Genomic DNA, 15822 nt, shown 5'->3' with positions numbered 1-15822 from the left:
GTCTGCTTTATTATTAGTTCCGATCTAGATTTGTACACAGGCAAGAGCGCAGGTAGAATGTTCCCGTAGCCCTCATGGCAACGGCATGCAGGCATGCAGACCACCTGTACAGCTCCCCTGAGCAGTCAGGAGCAGTTGGGACTCCCTGGAAAGCTCTTCCAGAGGCAGGAAAATGGGCAAAATGACCTCTCAGTGACCCTGCTGACCAACCGTAAGGACGTGCCACAGGCATCAGTTAGCACATCTGAGAGGATTCAACAGAAAGGTACGGAGACCCTATTACCTAAAGTAACACAGAAGCCACAGCCAACAAGACTGACAGCAAGAAGGAGACATCAGAATAGCCTAGTTTAATACTGCTGAGGGATCAGCACCCCAAACTCCCACCAAGCCAGAAAGTCTCTGCCCCTCTGTGTTTCCTGCACATCAAGAATGGGGTTTGGTTAAGCAAAGTCTTTGGACACGGCCTCCACGAAGTTGGGCGCGGACATCAGAATGCCGATGGTGCAGATGATGGTGAAGACGGAGAAGGCCATGAGGCACAAGCGGTCCACCACACACGCCGCGAACTTCCACTCGCTGCACACCACCTCGCTCTCATCCTGGCAGCGGAAGCGGTTGGCGATGTAGCGCACCTCCTCTAGGATCTTGGCCAGGTCTGGGTCCACCTCGGGGGGCTGCCCACCATGCAGAAGGTGCTCGTCGTGTGTGGGGGAGCAGGCCATGCGGCCGCACACAACCCCAGAGTCCGGGGTCGGGGCGCAGTGCATGCCATCCAGGCCTCGGAAGCCGATGTACAGCAGGTTCCCGTTGCTGGCTGGCGGCGCGGCCACAGCGCTCATCTCCACGCTGGCCAGGCTGCAGCGGCGCTGCTTGTGCTGGCAGGCAGGGCGGACCTTGTCCTCCCCCGGCCGCTTCATGCGCAGGAACCATGCACACCAGTTCAGAAGGATGACTCTGGTCTGGGGAGACAAGAGAACAAACATCAGCTTATCCTGACAGCAACAGGATCCTGTAAATGAATGAAAAATTCACTGAAGAAATGGACATATAAAAAAATAGATTTCATATTGGTATTGAGTATGTTGGCTACTTGCTTTCCCAATCTCATGATACTTTACTAAGAAGAACGTTCTTCATAGACAACTACCTGCACACACAAGAGAAAAACACAACTGAATTCAAGTGAGAGGAATAAGGAGAGGGAAGGAGAGAGGGGGTCTGGTGGGCTCTCACCTAATGTGGATGATGTTAAGATGTACAGCGCACCCTCTGGGTCAAGGGCTCAAATGCGACATTACCTAACAAATGCAAATAATATAACCTAATCATTGTACCTGCACATTAATCTGAAATTTAAAAAAACTAGAACTTCTAGAAATGAAAAATTCATTTAAGGAAATACAGTGGCAAACTTTAAGAATAAACTAGATCAGGTTGAAAAAAGAATTTCAAAGCTTAAAGATAATTCTTTAGAATTAACCCAGTCAAAAATAAAGAACAAAGAGTCAAGAGAAACAAACAAAGGCTACAAAAAATGTGATTACGTACAACAGCCAAATATAAGAACCATAGGCATTCCTGATGGTGAAGAAGAAAAAGCACAGGGCTAGAAACACATTTGAGAGAATTATTGAGGAAATAATAAACAGGATTCACTATATAAACAGAAGCAAAAACCAAGACCCTATGATCATCTCAATAGCTGCTAAGAAAGCATTCAACAAAATCCAGCACCTTTCATGATGAGAGCCAAATCCAAACCAATCATAGAAGGCACGTTTCTTAAAATGATTAAAGTCATATACGATAAACTCACAGCCAATATTATACCTAATGGGCAAAAGATGAAAGCACTTCTCCTAAGAACTAGAGCAAGGTAACGGTGCCCACTGACCTGCTTCTATTCAACATAGTACTGCATGCTCTAACCAAAGCAATCAGACAAGAGAAAGAAAGAAATAAAGGATACTCTAATCAAATAGGGGGAGTTCAAACGATCACTTTTCATTGATAACATGAATAACATGATCTTAGGTCTAGAAAATCCCAAACACTTTACCAAGAAACTCCTGGAATTGATAAATAAATTCACCAAAATCTCTTGTTATGAAATCAATGTACACAAATCGACAGCATTTCTATTAAATATATACTAGTTAACAGTCAAGTTGTGAATCAAATCAAAGACTCAGTACTGTTCAAAATAGCCACAAAGAAAATAAAATACTGAAGGATACACTTAACCCAGGAGGTGTGAAAGATCTCCACAAGGAAAATTATGAAACACTGAGGAAAGAAATCACAGATGACCCAAATGAATGGGAAAACACATAATGCTCACAGAGTGGTAGAATCAACATTGTTAAAATGTCCATACTGGCCAAAGTGATTTATAGATTCAATGTAATCCTCATCAAAATGCCAATGTCTTATTTCACAGACCTAGAAAAAAATAATTCTATGCTTTGTTTGGAACCAAAATGAAAAACCTGGAGGCATCACATTATCAGACTTCAAACTATTCTACAAGGCTATAGTAACCAAAACAGCATGGCACTGGTACAAAAATAGAGAAACAGACCAATAAAACACAAGAGAGAACCCAGATACAAGACCATCCACATACAACCAGCTGATCTTTGACAAAGCAGACAACAATATACACTGGGCAAAAGAAGCTCTACTCAGTAGATGATCCTGGGAAAACTGGATAGGCATATGCAGAAAAATGAAACACAATCCAGTTCTCTCAACACTCACAAAAATTAATTCAAGATGGATAAAAGACTTTTAATAATAAGGTATGAAACCATAAATTCTAAAAGAAAATGTAGGAAAAACTCTTATAGATACTGACTCAGACAAAGAATCTATGACTAAGACTTCAAAAGCACTTACAGCAGTAACAAAAATAAATAAACGGGACTTGGTTACTTTCAAATAAAGGGCTAATATTCAGACTCCACTTGCTCAAATAAATCAGCAAGAAAAAAAAAAAAAATAACCCCATTAAAAAACTGGGCAAAAGACATGAACAAAGGCTTTTCAAAAGAAGATAGACACAAAGCCAACAAACATGAAAAAATGTCACTAATCATCAGGGAAATGCATATGAAAGCCACAATGAGATATCACCGTACCCTGTCAGAATGGCTTTCATTAAAGTCCACAAACAATAGATGCTGGCGTGGATGCAACAAGAAACGAACGCTTATATGTTATTGATGGGACTGCAAGTTAGTACAACCGCTGTGGAAATTAGTAATGAGATGTAAACTTATCATTTGATCCAGCAATCCCACTACTGAGTATCTACTTAAATGAAAAGAAATCATTTTATTGCAAAGACACTTGCACTCCAATGTTTATTGCAGCACAATTCACAACTGCAAAGGTGTGGAATCAACCCAGGGGCTCATTAATTCATGAGTAAATTAACAAATATGTTCTACCTATACCATAGAGTACTACTCAGCCATAAAAAGAGATTAAATAATGTCTTTTGCAGCAATCTGGATGGAACTGGGGAACTTTATCCTAAGTATTTTGAAAATGGACAAACAAGCACTCTCTAATAATTTAGAACTAATTTATGGACAAACATGGGCACAAAAAGAAGTAAAAATTACCAGAAATCAAAAGGACAAAGGAAGTGGAGGGAAGGGGTAAAAACCTACTTAACAGGTGCAATGAACACTGTTAGAGTGATGGGTGTACTTACTTCCCTGACTCAAGCATTATAAAAGCTATCCATGTGACAAAACATTTGAAACCCCTTAATATTTTGAAACAAAAAAAAATATTTTTGAAATTGTCCAGAAAAATAAAAGGTCCCATTTCATCGATCCTGGGGATAACAAACTCCATCTTCTCTCAGCTAATCCTGCACACACACCAATGCTTGTGCATTTAGAGGTAGCTGAGTCAAATTTGAGGCCAGAATAAAACCCTTACAATCACCCTGGAAACAAGCTGAATTTTTCACGGGGGCAGGCGCACTGCAGTCTCGGGGAAGACAGCCTGTGAGATGAGAAGACTGCCTTGGTAACAGGGCCCCTGAGCTGTGTAAAGAAGGCACGTCACTCTCCTTGCTGATCCTTCCTCATCTGTAACCATGGGACCATTGGACCTAACACGGGCTCCCAGGTTATGTGTTAGGTGCTCTGGAAGGTGATGGCAAGCTCACGGGAGTGCCTGGAAGATGGTAAATGTTCAAGGGCAACTCCAGGACATCCATCAGACATCACAGTACAGGCTTCTACTGTGAGATCACCACATCCCTTGCAATGGCAACCTATCTTTGCAACTCTGATGGCCACAGTTGCCCTGATATAAAACCAAGTACTGAGAAGTCCATGTGAAACAGAAAATGAAGGCAGTGGTCTCCAATCTGATACCAAGATTTGAGAGGCCACGCTGTCCCCGACACTGTTGAAACACAAATACTGAAGTTGTTTTGATCTCTTTTATGAAGAGAGCATTAGGTATCATTTCTTTTGGCCTAAGGGATGTGCGAAAAAATTCCTGAGATTCTAATGTGCTGTGAACAAGGAAGTTTAGGAACTTCTAACCTAAATCATTAAAATGAAGACCAAAGTACTTTTCCTGAAAAGACCAGATAGTAAATATCCAGCAGGGATGTCCAACCCAATGCCCAGGAGCCACATGCAGATTATGTGAGGATGTTTTTGTTTATCTTTGGTGGCAGAGATCATGAAAATTATGCATGGACCTTTTTCTTTTTTCCTGTCATGGGATTTTGTGTTTGTGTATTTAATGTGTGGACCAGAGAAGCAAAAAGGTTGGACACCCCTCCAAGGTCTCTGCCAGACTACTCAACCTACTGCCGTAGCACACATGGAAAACCTGCCAGTGATAGGTATGGCTGTTTTCTCATAGAAGTTTGTTTACAGAAACAGGAGGCTGCATTTGGCCACTGGGGCTATAGTTTGGTAAGCTCCGTTCTAAAGTGTCTTATAAACATATGATGCCTACACACAGGGCATGCATGGGAGCAGCTAGAGAAAAAAAACCTCCCTGAGAGTTTATAATGCTTTTGCCTCTCATGAAAAGACAGGAGAGATCAGAAGCCTAAATCCAGGTTTAAGAACAAACAAAAAAGACCCTTGAAAGCATATCTAGATAAATGTAAATAAATGTGTAAGAAGTGGACCCTTTCCCTGAAATTCTCTAGCTCCTGATTGTATCTACATTTTGTTTTATGATGATGGGGAAACTTCATCAGCAACCTAGCAGGTACATATATTGCATCTGTACTGCAGACAGACAGTAGTGGGAAAGATCACGTCTGCAGGGATTTCATTCTGGGTAATCTTTTCATGACATCGTCTCGAAGATAACGGCAGCAAACAGGTCTGGAAACAGGTGACGAACGGATAAGAAAGCATCAGGCCAGTCCCATTGCGGCTGTAAAGACAACTCTTTGCAATCTGTGTATTTGGGAAAAGCCAGGTCTGCTAACCTTGGAGGGGCACAGACACACTGTCTGGTGTATGGGCTGGGCCCTCTGTACGAGGTTCATGAGATGCGTCTTCACCTCACCCCCTGGCCTCTGTGAAGTGTTTCATACCCCTACTTTCCAGCAGACAAACTGAGGCTCAAAAGCTAATAAATTGGCTCAAGGATATATAGTGAGCGAGCTGTTATGTCACTTAACACCTTGATTAGACGTCCACTGCCTCATGTGTAAAAGAGTCCATGAGATTCATTTCAAAATCCTAGGACTTTAGCCCCAGCCCCCTCTGGGAGGCAGATTTGCAGGGAGACTGCTGGGCAGTTAAGTGTGTCTGAACACAGCGGAGCAGTGCCCCTGAGGTGCTGGGCAGCAGCAGGCACTTCTGCCCCCACCACCTGGGGGTCTGCATGTGTCCCCTGGTGCATATCTCAAGCTCTTACGATCCATACCGCCAAGTCAGTTTTGAGTCCCATGGCCTGAATCATTAGTTTTTAAAGCTGAAGCATCTCAAGAGATAAAATCATCCTCCTGGCACTTTTCAAACTGTGCTCATGACCTCTTCTGTTAGGCTACAATTTTGTTTCTAGCTGTGCAAATGTCATATAATGCCACTGCACCCGGCGGGGACTTCCTCATGGTAACAGATCATAATAAAAGCCCCTCAGAGGCTGTTTATGTTTCAAATACACATTGGAAGGAAAGGGAAAAATGCCACGTGCTATATAAAGCAGGAGAGAGGCATAAGCTTCATCTTTCATTTGCAGCCAATTGGTTTTAATAAGCTTTTATGCTGAGAGGTGAATAATTAGCATATGTTCTTAATTAAGATTATTCTGGAGCAGGAGAGGGCTCCAGGTCATTAAAAATGGTTATTTTGTATCTTAATTCCATCATTTTCCCATCCGTCAAAATAATTACAAGAAATAAAAATAAGTGTTTATATTTTCATATTTGCATAAATAAACACTGGAAGGAAAAGGAGAGAATTCTCAAAATGCATATCAGTACTGGTGACAGATGTAGGGGGAGGGGCAGGAACGGGAGCAGGATTGCTTATGGTTACCTTTATTTTGACTTGTGATACGGTAAATATGTAATATTACCTGCTTCAGACAGAGCGACAGACACACACACTCACACACATACTCTCTCTCTCTCTCACACACACACATACACACACACACACACACACACACACACGGCCCCAGCTAGCAGCTTGGCCTGATGTCTAGCCTACATGTGTCAAGGTATAGAGAATTCAGACAAGAATGGGGGTAAATGTGTGCAAATGTACCCCGGCATTTTAAGGAGCAGCCTTCTCAGAATAGGCCTCAGGCACTTCAGTCATGTGATCTGTGAGAGATGCCACCATTTACCAGTAGGCTGAGCTCTCATTAATGCTGAAGGTCTTTATTTAGTGTGTGATGGGAAAAAATAATTTCTGAGAGCAAACAGTAACTTTAGAAAGCAATTTTATAAAAAGCAATCTTTCCTAAGTTAGCATTGGATAACTGTAAATTATTGCACAATGAATGTTTAGGAGGCTGAGAAACTCCCATGCCTGGAGGGTGATGAAATGCCCATCACACCTCACAGCTGTGTCCAGCAGTATGTGACTCCAGTGCTGGAGCACAAGCCGTGTCACTAAGGAGCATGCTCGTTATAACTACACTTGATGCAAATACAAGCAGATGGTGAAGACATGTGAAGATAAAACTCTTTGTTTAGAAATGCCAGATTTTGCTTGATACAGGAAGAGCGCCCCTTAGGGAGGGGCAGGAGGAACATACCCACTTGGGCATCTTGCCCCCATCAGGGTCATGGTGGTGGTACCGCAGCACGATCACTGTCACCACCACAGACAGGCTCACGATGATCATGGTGCTGGCAAAGTACTGGGCTGTGGAGAGAAGACATGAGGTGAGACCCGAGGGCTCCCCCGGTCCTCAAAGTTACAGGACAGGTGTACCCTGCCATGGGGACCTCAGGGTGCAGTGGTGCCCAGGTGCTGGCTAGGCCTGCAGCCTACCACCCACATTCCGGGCGGGCAGAAAGTAGCCTGTGTGGTCTGAGCGCCCACTCGCAGTGTGGCCTTGCCTCACTAATCCCACTCCCAGGCCCTCTGTCTTCCTTGTCTGTCACTGAGAACTAACAGTAACTGGAAGGATGGTGACAGGGCTGCTACCGTAAGTATCACTGGACAGGAAGAGTGTGGGCACCACCATGACTGCCAGCCTCAGATGTGATCTGAGGGTATGACAGGGGAAAACCTGGGGACCACAGGCTGCCCTATCAGCCCTGCACACTTAGGGTGTTAGTCTGGGAAATGAGTCCACCTCCATCTCCTGAGATGCAGGGTGAGGGTGCCAGCTGTCTAGCTTGACAAAGAGGACAGTGACAGTGACTTTTCAGGGCTGGAACCTCAGCTTTCACTTGGCTGGGGCCTGGGTATCTCCATCTAGGCCCAGGAGAGAAACAGCAGGAACATGTGAGAAATTCCCAGTCCCGGTCACCCTGCAGTGGGCGGGGAGCTGGGACTGGCCACTCAGCCTCTCTGGACCTCAAGTTCTTCAAAGGGAATAGTGCAGAGGACTGAATGTGTGTGTCCCTACAAAATTCATGTTAGAACCATAGTCCCAGTGAGAGGGGACTGGAGTCTTGGGGAGGTGCCACATTGTAATCTATAATAACTGACCTCCTCACATTTCCTGGCACACAGCTCCTAAAACCACTGAATCTCCAAGTCACGTGTCCTTCTGTGGGCTAATAAGATGACTGGTGGCTACCCAGGAGCCAGGAGCTACCCAGGAGCTACTCAGGATGGGGGCCAGTTGCCAAAGGAACCAACATTAGCATTAGAGATGGCTTGCTTTGACCTCTGGGAAGCAGAGAATGATGTGGTCTCCTTACAACCCCCAAATGACAGGGTCCAGAGAGCAGCTGGTTGCTGAACTTACAGAGGTGCCCGGTGGGTGGGAAGCCCAGAGAAGCATGGAAGGTCCTTACCCCTTCCCACACACAAAGTACCCCTTCCATCTGGCTGGTCATCTGTGTCCTTTGTAATGTCCTTTATAAATGATATGTCTTCTGTGAGCTGCTCTAGCAAGTGACAGAACCCCAGGATGGGTAGAAGCCTGGGGAGCTGAGACTTGTGGCCACAGGCAGTGAGCGCAGTCTGTGGGTCTGCCCTAGCTCTAGCCAGTGTCAGCACTGCACTGAGCTGTTGCATGCCCAGCTGGTGGGAAGAATCGGTCTGCGTGGGAGAAAACATGCACATCTCTATCAGGAGTGTCTGCTGTGTAAGGAGGGAAATAGCGTTTTTCTGAGGTGAGTATGCCCTGAGGATGGAGCCCTTACCAATGGAACTGGTGCCTTTTGTAAAAAGAAGCCAAGGAGATAATTAGCTCTCTTTCTGCCATGTGGGGCCACAGAAAGAAAACAGTTACCTTTAAACGGGAAGTGGACCCTCACCAGAACCTGATGCTGGCACCCCCACCTCTGATTCCCAGCCCCCAGGACTATAAGAAAGACATATGTGTTGTTGAAGCCACCCAGGCTCTGGTAATATGTTACAGAAGTCAGAACTCAGTTCAGCAAAAAGCCCTTCCTTGTAGGATTAGTGCAAGAATTAGGGATAATATGGGCAAGATCTAGGAGAAAACCTGGCCCAGGCTGGCATAGAGAAGGTGGTTTTAATTGGCAACTATTTTTTTTTTTTAAAGAGGTCAGAATATTTTATTTATTTTTATTTATTTATTTTTGAGACAGAGTCTTACTTCATTCCTCTCAATAGGGTGCCATAGTGTCATAGCTCACAGCAACCTCAAACTCTTGGGATCAAGAGATTCTCTTGCCTCAACCTCCCAAGTAGCAACAGGCACCCACCACAATGCCCAGCTATTTCTAGAGATGGGTTCTCACTCTTGCTCAAGCTGGTCTCAAACTCGTGAGCTCAGGCAATTCATGCACCTCAGCCTCCCAGAGTGCTAGGATTATAGGCATGAGTCACCATCACCCACCATAACTGGCAACTCTTGAGTATTAGACCTTGGGTGTGGTTGCCCCTTCAAGGGGCCTGAGTGTAGGCAGAAAGCTTCATGGTACAGAAGCCCACACCCAGCTTACACCACCACCTGCCCTCAGGCCAGGAAGGAACTCACTGGCCTCCTACAGAGACCAAGAGGTCCCTGGGAAGCACTCAGTCAGAGGAACACATGTGGGACTTAACGTTAGCACCAGGGCCCTCTGTGAAAGGGAAGGAGACTGGGTCAAACTGTGACTGTTAGCCATTGAACTACGCCCCATCAAAAATTCATATGCCAAAGCCCTAAGTCCCAGTACCCCAGAATATGACTATATCTAGAAACAGGATTGGAAGAAATTATGTTAAAATTAGGTTACTATGGTGGGCCCTAATCCAATCTGGTGTCCTTACAAACAAGAGAGGAAAATTGGAGACACAGAGAGACACCAGGGGACAAAACATCATGAAGGTGGCCATCAGCAAACACCTGAGTGGCACCTTGATCTACAGCCTCCAGAAGTGTAAGAAAGTGACATGAAATTTATGTGAACCAGCTTGATGAAAGTATTTCAAAATGTATATGAAAACACTACACTGTACCCCATGTTTGCATTAATGTATACAGCTATCATTTAATAAAAAAAAAAAAAAAAAAAAAAAAAAAAAGAAAGTGAGTTGCTGTTGTTTCAGCCACCCTCTGTGGTATCTTGTTAGTGAAGCCTGAGCAGGCTAAACTAATACAATAGCCAGGGTCAGAGAATTGCATGGCCAGAGGGCAGCAAAGGTGATGTGTGAATAACATCCTGTCCTTCCAGATGTGGGCTGGGCATTGATCAAGTCCTCCCTGGAGATTCCTCAGTCCAGACAAGGCCTGGCAACAGGCCTAGCACAGGCAGTTGTTGTTTCAAGTCTCTATGGAAAGCAACGTTGGAAGGTAGCAAGAACGGGGCCCCTCCCTGTCTGGATGGGACCAAAAGAAATAAAACCACAAAGGCTTCTCAGACCAACAGTTTCTCTGGCCTAAATATTGCACGTCAGGGAGCTCCACAAAGAAAGGCCTTGGCTGCTTGGTTCCTTAACGCGGGGGTATCCATGCAAAGCTCTCCACGGCAACCTATCCCTAGTTAGCCACTCAGGATGGCCTCAGGTAGCAGGGGCCAACCAGCTTGATCACAGACTGCATTTCTAGTCCCATCCCTGACCACCAACCAGGACGAAGACTCTCCTTGTTTTTGCCCTCCCTAGGCAGAAGGCGTAGGGTATTTGTCCCACTCATCTTTCCCCAGAGACTTTTCATTTATACAGAGACTTTGTGTTATCTTGGGAAACAATGTTGCTAAGAGTTGAAGTGTGTGTTTCCCCCTTTTAAACAAAGGTTTTGTGGAGAAACTTTAGGTTAAGCAACAATAATGCATTTCTAATGGTAAAATATCTGGCTTCAAAGCAAGTGTGAGGTGGAGAATTATGGAGGGAAGACGGACATTTCTGCAAGTTAAAAATAAAACTACAAGGCCAGACCACCCCCCTTTCTCTTTTGTTTTTGCGGTTTTTTTGGGCCGGGGCTGGGGCCCGGTTTGAACCCACCACCTCCGGAATATAGGACTGGCGCCCTACTCCTTTGAGCCACAGGCACCTCCCTACCCCCATTTCTCTTACTTGGGCCCAGGTGACTAGAAGCCATGGGTCACTCTTTGAATAGTCACAGCATATCAACCCCTCTGAGAACATGGGTACAGTACAGCCACCTGTCTTTCAGGCCATCTGCCAGGAAATCCCAGGCACTCTTTAACACTTATCTTTAAGAGAGGATTCCAGCTCTTGCCTTACCTATCAATGGCACGGAGTCAGATGTTGCTGGCATGATCTCAGCCACCAGAAGCATGAAGACGGTGAGAGAGAGTAAGACTGTTATCCCTAAAACATAAACACATAGTGGGTCCTTAGAAAAAACAGGCAAGAAGGCCCAGATTTTGTCTAACAGGGATTCCTAACCTGAGACTCCAACAACTAGGGAAGTGCCGGGGAACATTCTGGTAGGCATGGTTTTTCTGCACGTGGGCATGTATGTTCTCCCAGGCAGAGTCTGTGAAGGAGGCAAGCTTGTCTGCCCTCCTGATGGAGACAAGCTGAGGAGCCAGAATTTTGGGGAAGGTCAACACAAATGGAATATTATTTAACTGAGCACAATTACCTCCCATGTTCCTTACTGCGTTAGTACTGAGAGGTGGTTTTCACGCAGTGAGAGAACACGTGGTGAGAAGACCTGGATTCACCAGGGCTCGAGTTTGCTACTCAAAGCCGTGACCTTGACCATGCTCCAGTGTGATTTCTACCACATGCTGCATGTGACCTTTCATAGCTCTTTACTTCACCACGTGAAATCTTAGTCTTCCAACCTTCCTGTGACATGGGAGTGATCACTGGGATGTCCCTGTGTCCAGCATCATACACATGCAAGCTGACATTGTGCCAAACCATTACCTATCCACACTGAATGCTGACCAGTGGCCATCAAGGAACAGGTGGGGCAGCAGGAGGGGAGAAAGCACAGCCCTCTCAGGGCAGAATCAATTGAGCTGGCCCATCCCTGAAATCATTAAGCTTCCAGTAGGGGAGAGGATCTAAGGATCCCACAGTAACCTCAGGAGGGCACTGAGCATGAAATCAGGAGCCTCTGGTGTCCTGGAGACCCCTGGGTCGGGAGGTCCATATGTGATGAGCCACACAGGCCCCTGGGACCCTGACTTGTCCCTGCACTGTCTGCACTGAGCCCTGCAGAGCTGACTTCAAAGAAGGGCCTCCAGTCCCAGGCTCCAACCAGAGATGCAGGCACTGACCCAGGGAGATCTTCTCTCCTGAGTCAGCGGGGAGCAGGAACACCAGCAGAGCGAGGGCAGAGATGAGCACACAGGGGATGAGCAGGTTGAGGCCGTAGAAGAGGGTCCTGCGGCGCATGGTCACGGTGAAGGTGACGTCTGGGTATGGCTCTTTGCAGCACTCATAGAACTTCTCGCTCCTCTTTCCAGGGATCCCTCCATGGAGAGAACAGGAATCATGGTTAGAGTGTAACAAATCACCATGTTTATTCTGACGTGTATGCCACACGGGAGCATCGCCTGGGGGTTTGCTAAATGCTGAAGAATTGGGTAATCGTTTGAATAGACCGTTGCTGGTCCATTATAGAGCTTTTTTAAGAGTCTCAGTGACAGTGCTGCAATGGGTAAATTCTCTTTTGACAGATTGGAAATACATGATTAACAATACACTCTCAATTTAAACTGTTATGAATGTAGTCATTGTTTTTCTTTTGAAAATAGTCAAAAATATATCGACTGAAATTTATTGTGCAACCTGATTCTAGAAACAGAGTGGGTCTGAATAAGGTAGGGATCCCGTCACTGGTGCCGATCTGTTAAATGTGGCCTCACTATAGTTGCAAGCTTCTCTTAGAAAGTGTCATGTTTTCTCACCATTTCCTGTTTCTCATCATCCAGTTCTCAGTAAATTATGGAAAATGCTTCAACATCCAATGCATGCTCACACTGAGATGGACGGTGGAAAAGGCCAAACTTTAGGCCGCCTCGTGTCTTTGCCGCACTTACCCACGAGGTCCCATTCTCCGTTTGGGATATAGCTACTGATGTCTGCCTCCTCCATCTGCAGATCCAGCGACCAGCCTCCGTAAGACCAGGACCCAAACTTGAGTTTGCACTGCTGTACGTCGAAGGGAAACCAGCGCACGTCGATGTAGCAGGAGCTCTTGAATATGCCTACGTGGGGGATGGAAACGGAAGAGCAAATCAGAAGCTGGGGGAGATGTGCTCAAAACACCAAGCAATTCTGCCCGCGTGTCCCACCTGTCCAAACTGCAGCTCACCCTGTCCAGAGGAAACTGCATGCTTGTATTTTTGGGTTTTGGTGCAAAATCTCTAGAACAGAAGCTCACCTACACCTTCACTATCTTTTAAAATTCATGGACAAGCTCTGTCAGAGAAGACTATTTCAAGGACTTTCTCTGCAAAAATAAAAATAACTCCATAAACTTGCAATTGCCATGAGTGTCTTCAGACTATAAATAATAAGAGAAAAATTAAGCAGTGTAAAAAATCTCAGAGAAGTTGATAAAAATGATGAAGGTAATGAAAGTTGAATCTGAGTTGCAGGGTGTGTGTGTGTGTGTGTGTGTGTGTTTGTATGTTTGGCAGGGAGGGATGGGCATTTTCTTTAGGTTAAAAAGTGGGAGGATATTTGATTACCTAGAAATATAATCTAGAATTCTAGTTAAAACTAGAAAAAAAATTTTTTTTTGAGACAGAGTTTCACTTTGTCCCCCTTGGGAGAGTGCTGTGGTATGATAGCTCACAGCAACTCAAACTCTTGGTCTCAAGTGATCCTCTTGCCCAAGCCTCCTGAGTAGCTGAGACTATAGGCATCCACCACAACACCCAGTTATTTGTAGAGATGGGGTCTCACTCTGACTCAGGTTGGTCTTGAACCTGTGAGCTCAGGCAATCCATCCACCTCGATCTCCCAGTTAAAACTGGAATTTTAACAGGTTTAAATTCTATATTAAGAACAGAATAAGAACTGATAGGTTTGAGTTGAGGAGACTGTGCTTGAATAGAGGACAGAGTTTCCACTAAAAACAACTATTCCAGGCTAGGACAGGTGGAAGTGTATTTCCCAGAGGGCCACGGAGGAGGCTGGAGGGGCCACTCCAGGGATTTAACCCATGTGCTCATCCCTACCCAGAGAGAGATAGGAGCTCACTGGAAGCCATATAACTTAGATGTCCCAGTGCCCAGGGAACTGGCTAGGCACTCTGTAAATTTCTGCTACTGAATTAAGGAAAGAATTCATAGAAGAAGGGGCTTAAATACCTTGAAAAGAAGGACTCAACTCTGTAGTCAAGTTGGGAAAAGAGAATACAAGATTCTGTCCTTTTAGATGTAATTTGGGGCACCCATTCTTCATCAGACTCTGGGGTCATTAAGACACTTCTCACCAGTCATGGGCCTGACCCCTCAAAACCCATGTTGTTTGAAAGTTAGAAAACTCTGTGAACTGAAGTCACCCGAGATAGAAGATTTCTAGAGAAGAGCAGAAAGCAGATCAGTGGTTGTCTGGGGCTGGCGATGGCAACAGGGATTAACTGCAAACAGGCAGAAGGGATCTTCATGGGGTGATGGGAGCGTCCTAAATCGAGACTGCAGTAATGATTGCATAATTCTGTAAATATACTAAAATGGTTGAATCATGCCTTTAAAACTCATGATATGTAAATTCTACCTCATTAAAGCTGTTAAAAAATAAACATGTGGGGGGGAGTCATGTTACAATCAAGTCTCCATCTCTAAGCTGGTGCCCAAAATGCTCCCTATCATCCACCCTCCCCTCAGGACAGGCAGAGCAGTTTGTGAGATCAGGTCTACACTCCCCCGGGTGCTGGGGCTGCTGCCCCCCAGCCTGGCCACAGTGCTGGGAGGTCCCCAGTCCTGTCCTGGCCAGGATCCCTGGCTGCTGAGTGGGGACTCAGGAATGGAGCCCTGCTACACACAGTCTGAGGATGGGACCCAGGGTGCTGCTGCTGCTGGGACTGAAAAAAGCCTCAAGCCTTCAAAACAACCTGCAGCACCCATATACTGGTGACTAGGGGGGACTGTTTTCTAAAATAGCCCTTGTAATGGAAGCTGCCATTTCAGGCCTGGTGAAAAAGACCGAGTGTGTGATGTAAGCTCAGCCTGCAGCTTGGGTGCATGGGGCAGCCGGAAGAAAGAAATGCGTGGGGTGTGGATCCGAGGAGCGGCCAAAAGCACCTGCTTTGAGGTAGAAAACTCGGCTGCACAGCTGGACTTCTTCACTCTGGGCAGACATGATGGGAAGTGTGTGCTTCCACAAGTTCCCTGCCTCAGCTGTGTGTCTGGGTGGAGCCCAAGTGGGCAGATACTGATTCTGCCCTCAGGATGCTTGTCCCCTGCTGGCAGGAAGAGGATGCACAGGGCCACCGGAGGGCAAAGCTGGGCCTGTGCAGCAAGAAGCATGAGGAGGCCAGAGATAGGGGATGCCTCCAGGAGACACTGTGTGTTGTGAGTGTGTGAGAGTGAATGTGGGATGTGTGTGGAGTACGTGGTATGAATGTGAATTTGTGTTAGTGTGTACTGTGTGTGCGAGTGTACGTGCCATATGTGTGTGTGTGCTGTATATGTGTGTGCTGTGTGTACTATGACTGCGTGTGTGTGCCATTTGAGTGCGTGTGTGTGCCATGTGTACTATTATTATGCGTGTGTGTCATGTGTACTATGACTGCGTGTGTGTGCCA

The 15822-nt window shown here is 45.7% G+C and overlaps 1 protein-coding gene across 1 annotated transcript in view; it reads right to left on the bottom strand.

Annotated features, from left to right (window-relative positions):
* CHRNA7 (cholinergic receptor nicotinic alpha 7 subunit) overlaps positions 1 to 15822 on the bottom strand; it is a 140961-nt gene continuing 125139 nt past the window's right edge. Inside the window, exons 6-10 of the mRNA XM_003801019.2 lie at positions 13106 to 13273; positions 12341 to 12535; positions 11331 to 11417; positions 7270 to 7379; positions 1 to 962 (exon numbers count right to left, since the gene is read on the bottom strand). Of these exons, the coding sequence (XP_003801067.1) occupies positions 444 to 962; positions 7270 to 7379; positions 11331 to 11417; positions 12341 to 12535; positions 13106 to 13273 (1079 nt within the window). The 3' untranslated portion in view covers positions 1 to 443. The remainder of the gene's footprint in view (positions 963 to 7269; positions 7380 to 11330; positions 11418 to 12340; positions 12536 to 13105; positions 13274 to 15822) is intronic.

This window comes from Otolemur garnettii, unplaced genomic scaffold (genome assembly GCF_000181295.1).
Source record: "Otolemur garnettii isolate 467f Iridium unplaced genomic scaffold, OtoGar3 scaffold00194, whole genome shotgun sequence".
Classification (NCBI taxonomy): domain Eukaryota; kingdom Metazoa; phylum Chordata; class Mammalia; order Primates; family Galagidae; genus Otolemur; species Otolemur garnettii.
The sequence above is the reverse complement of the archived record's forward strand: the minus strand, read 5'-3'. Positions and strand labels throughout refer to the sequence as shown.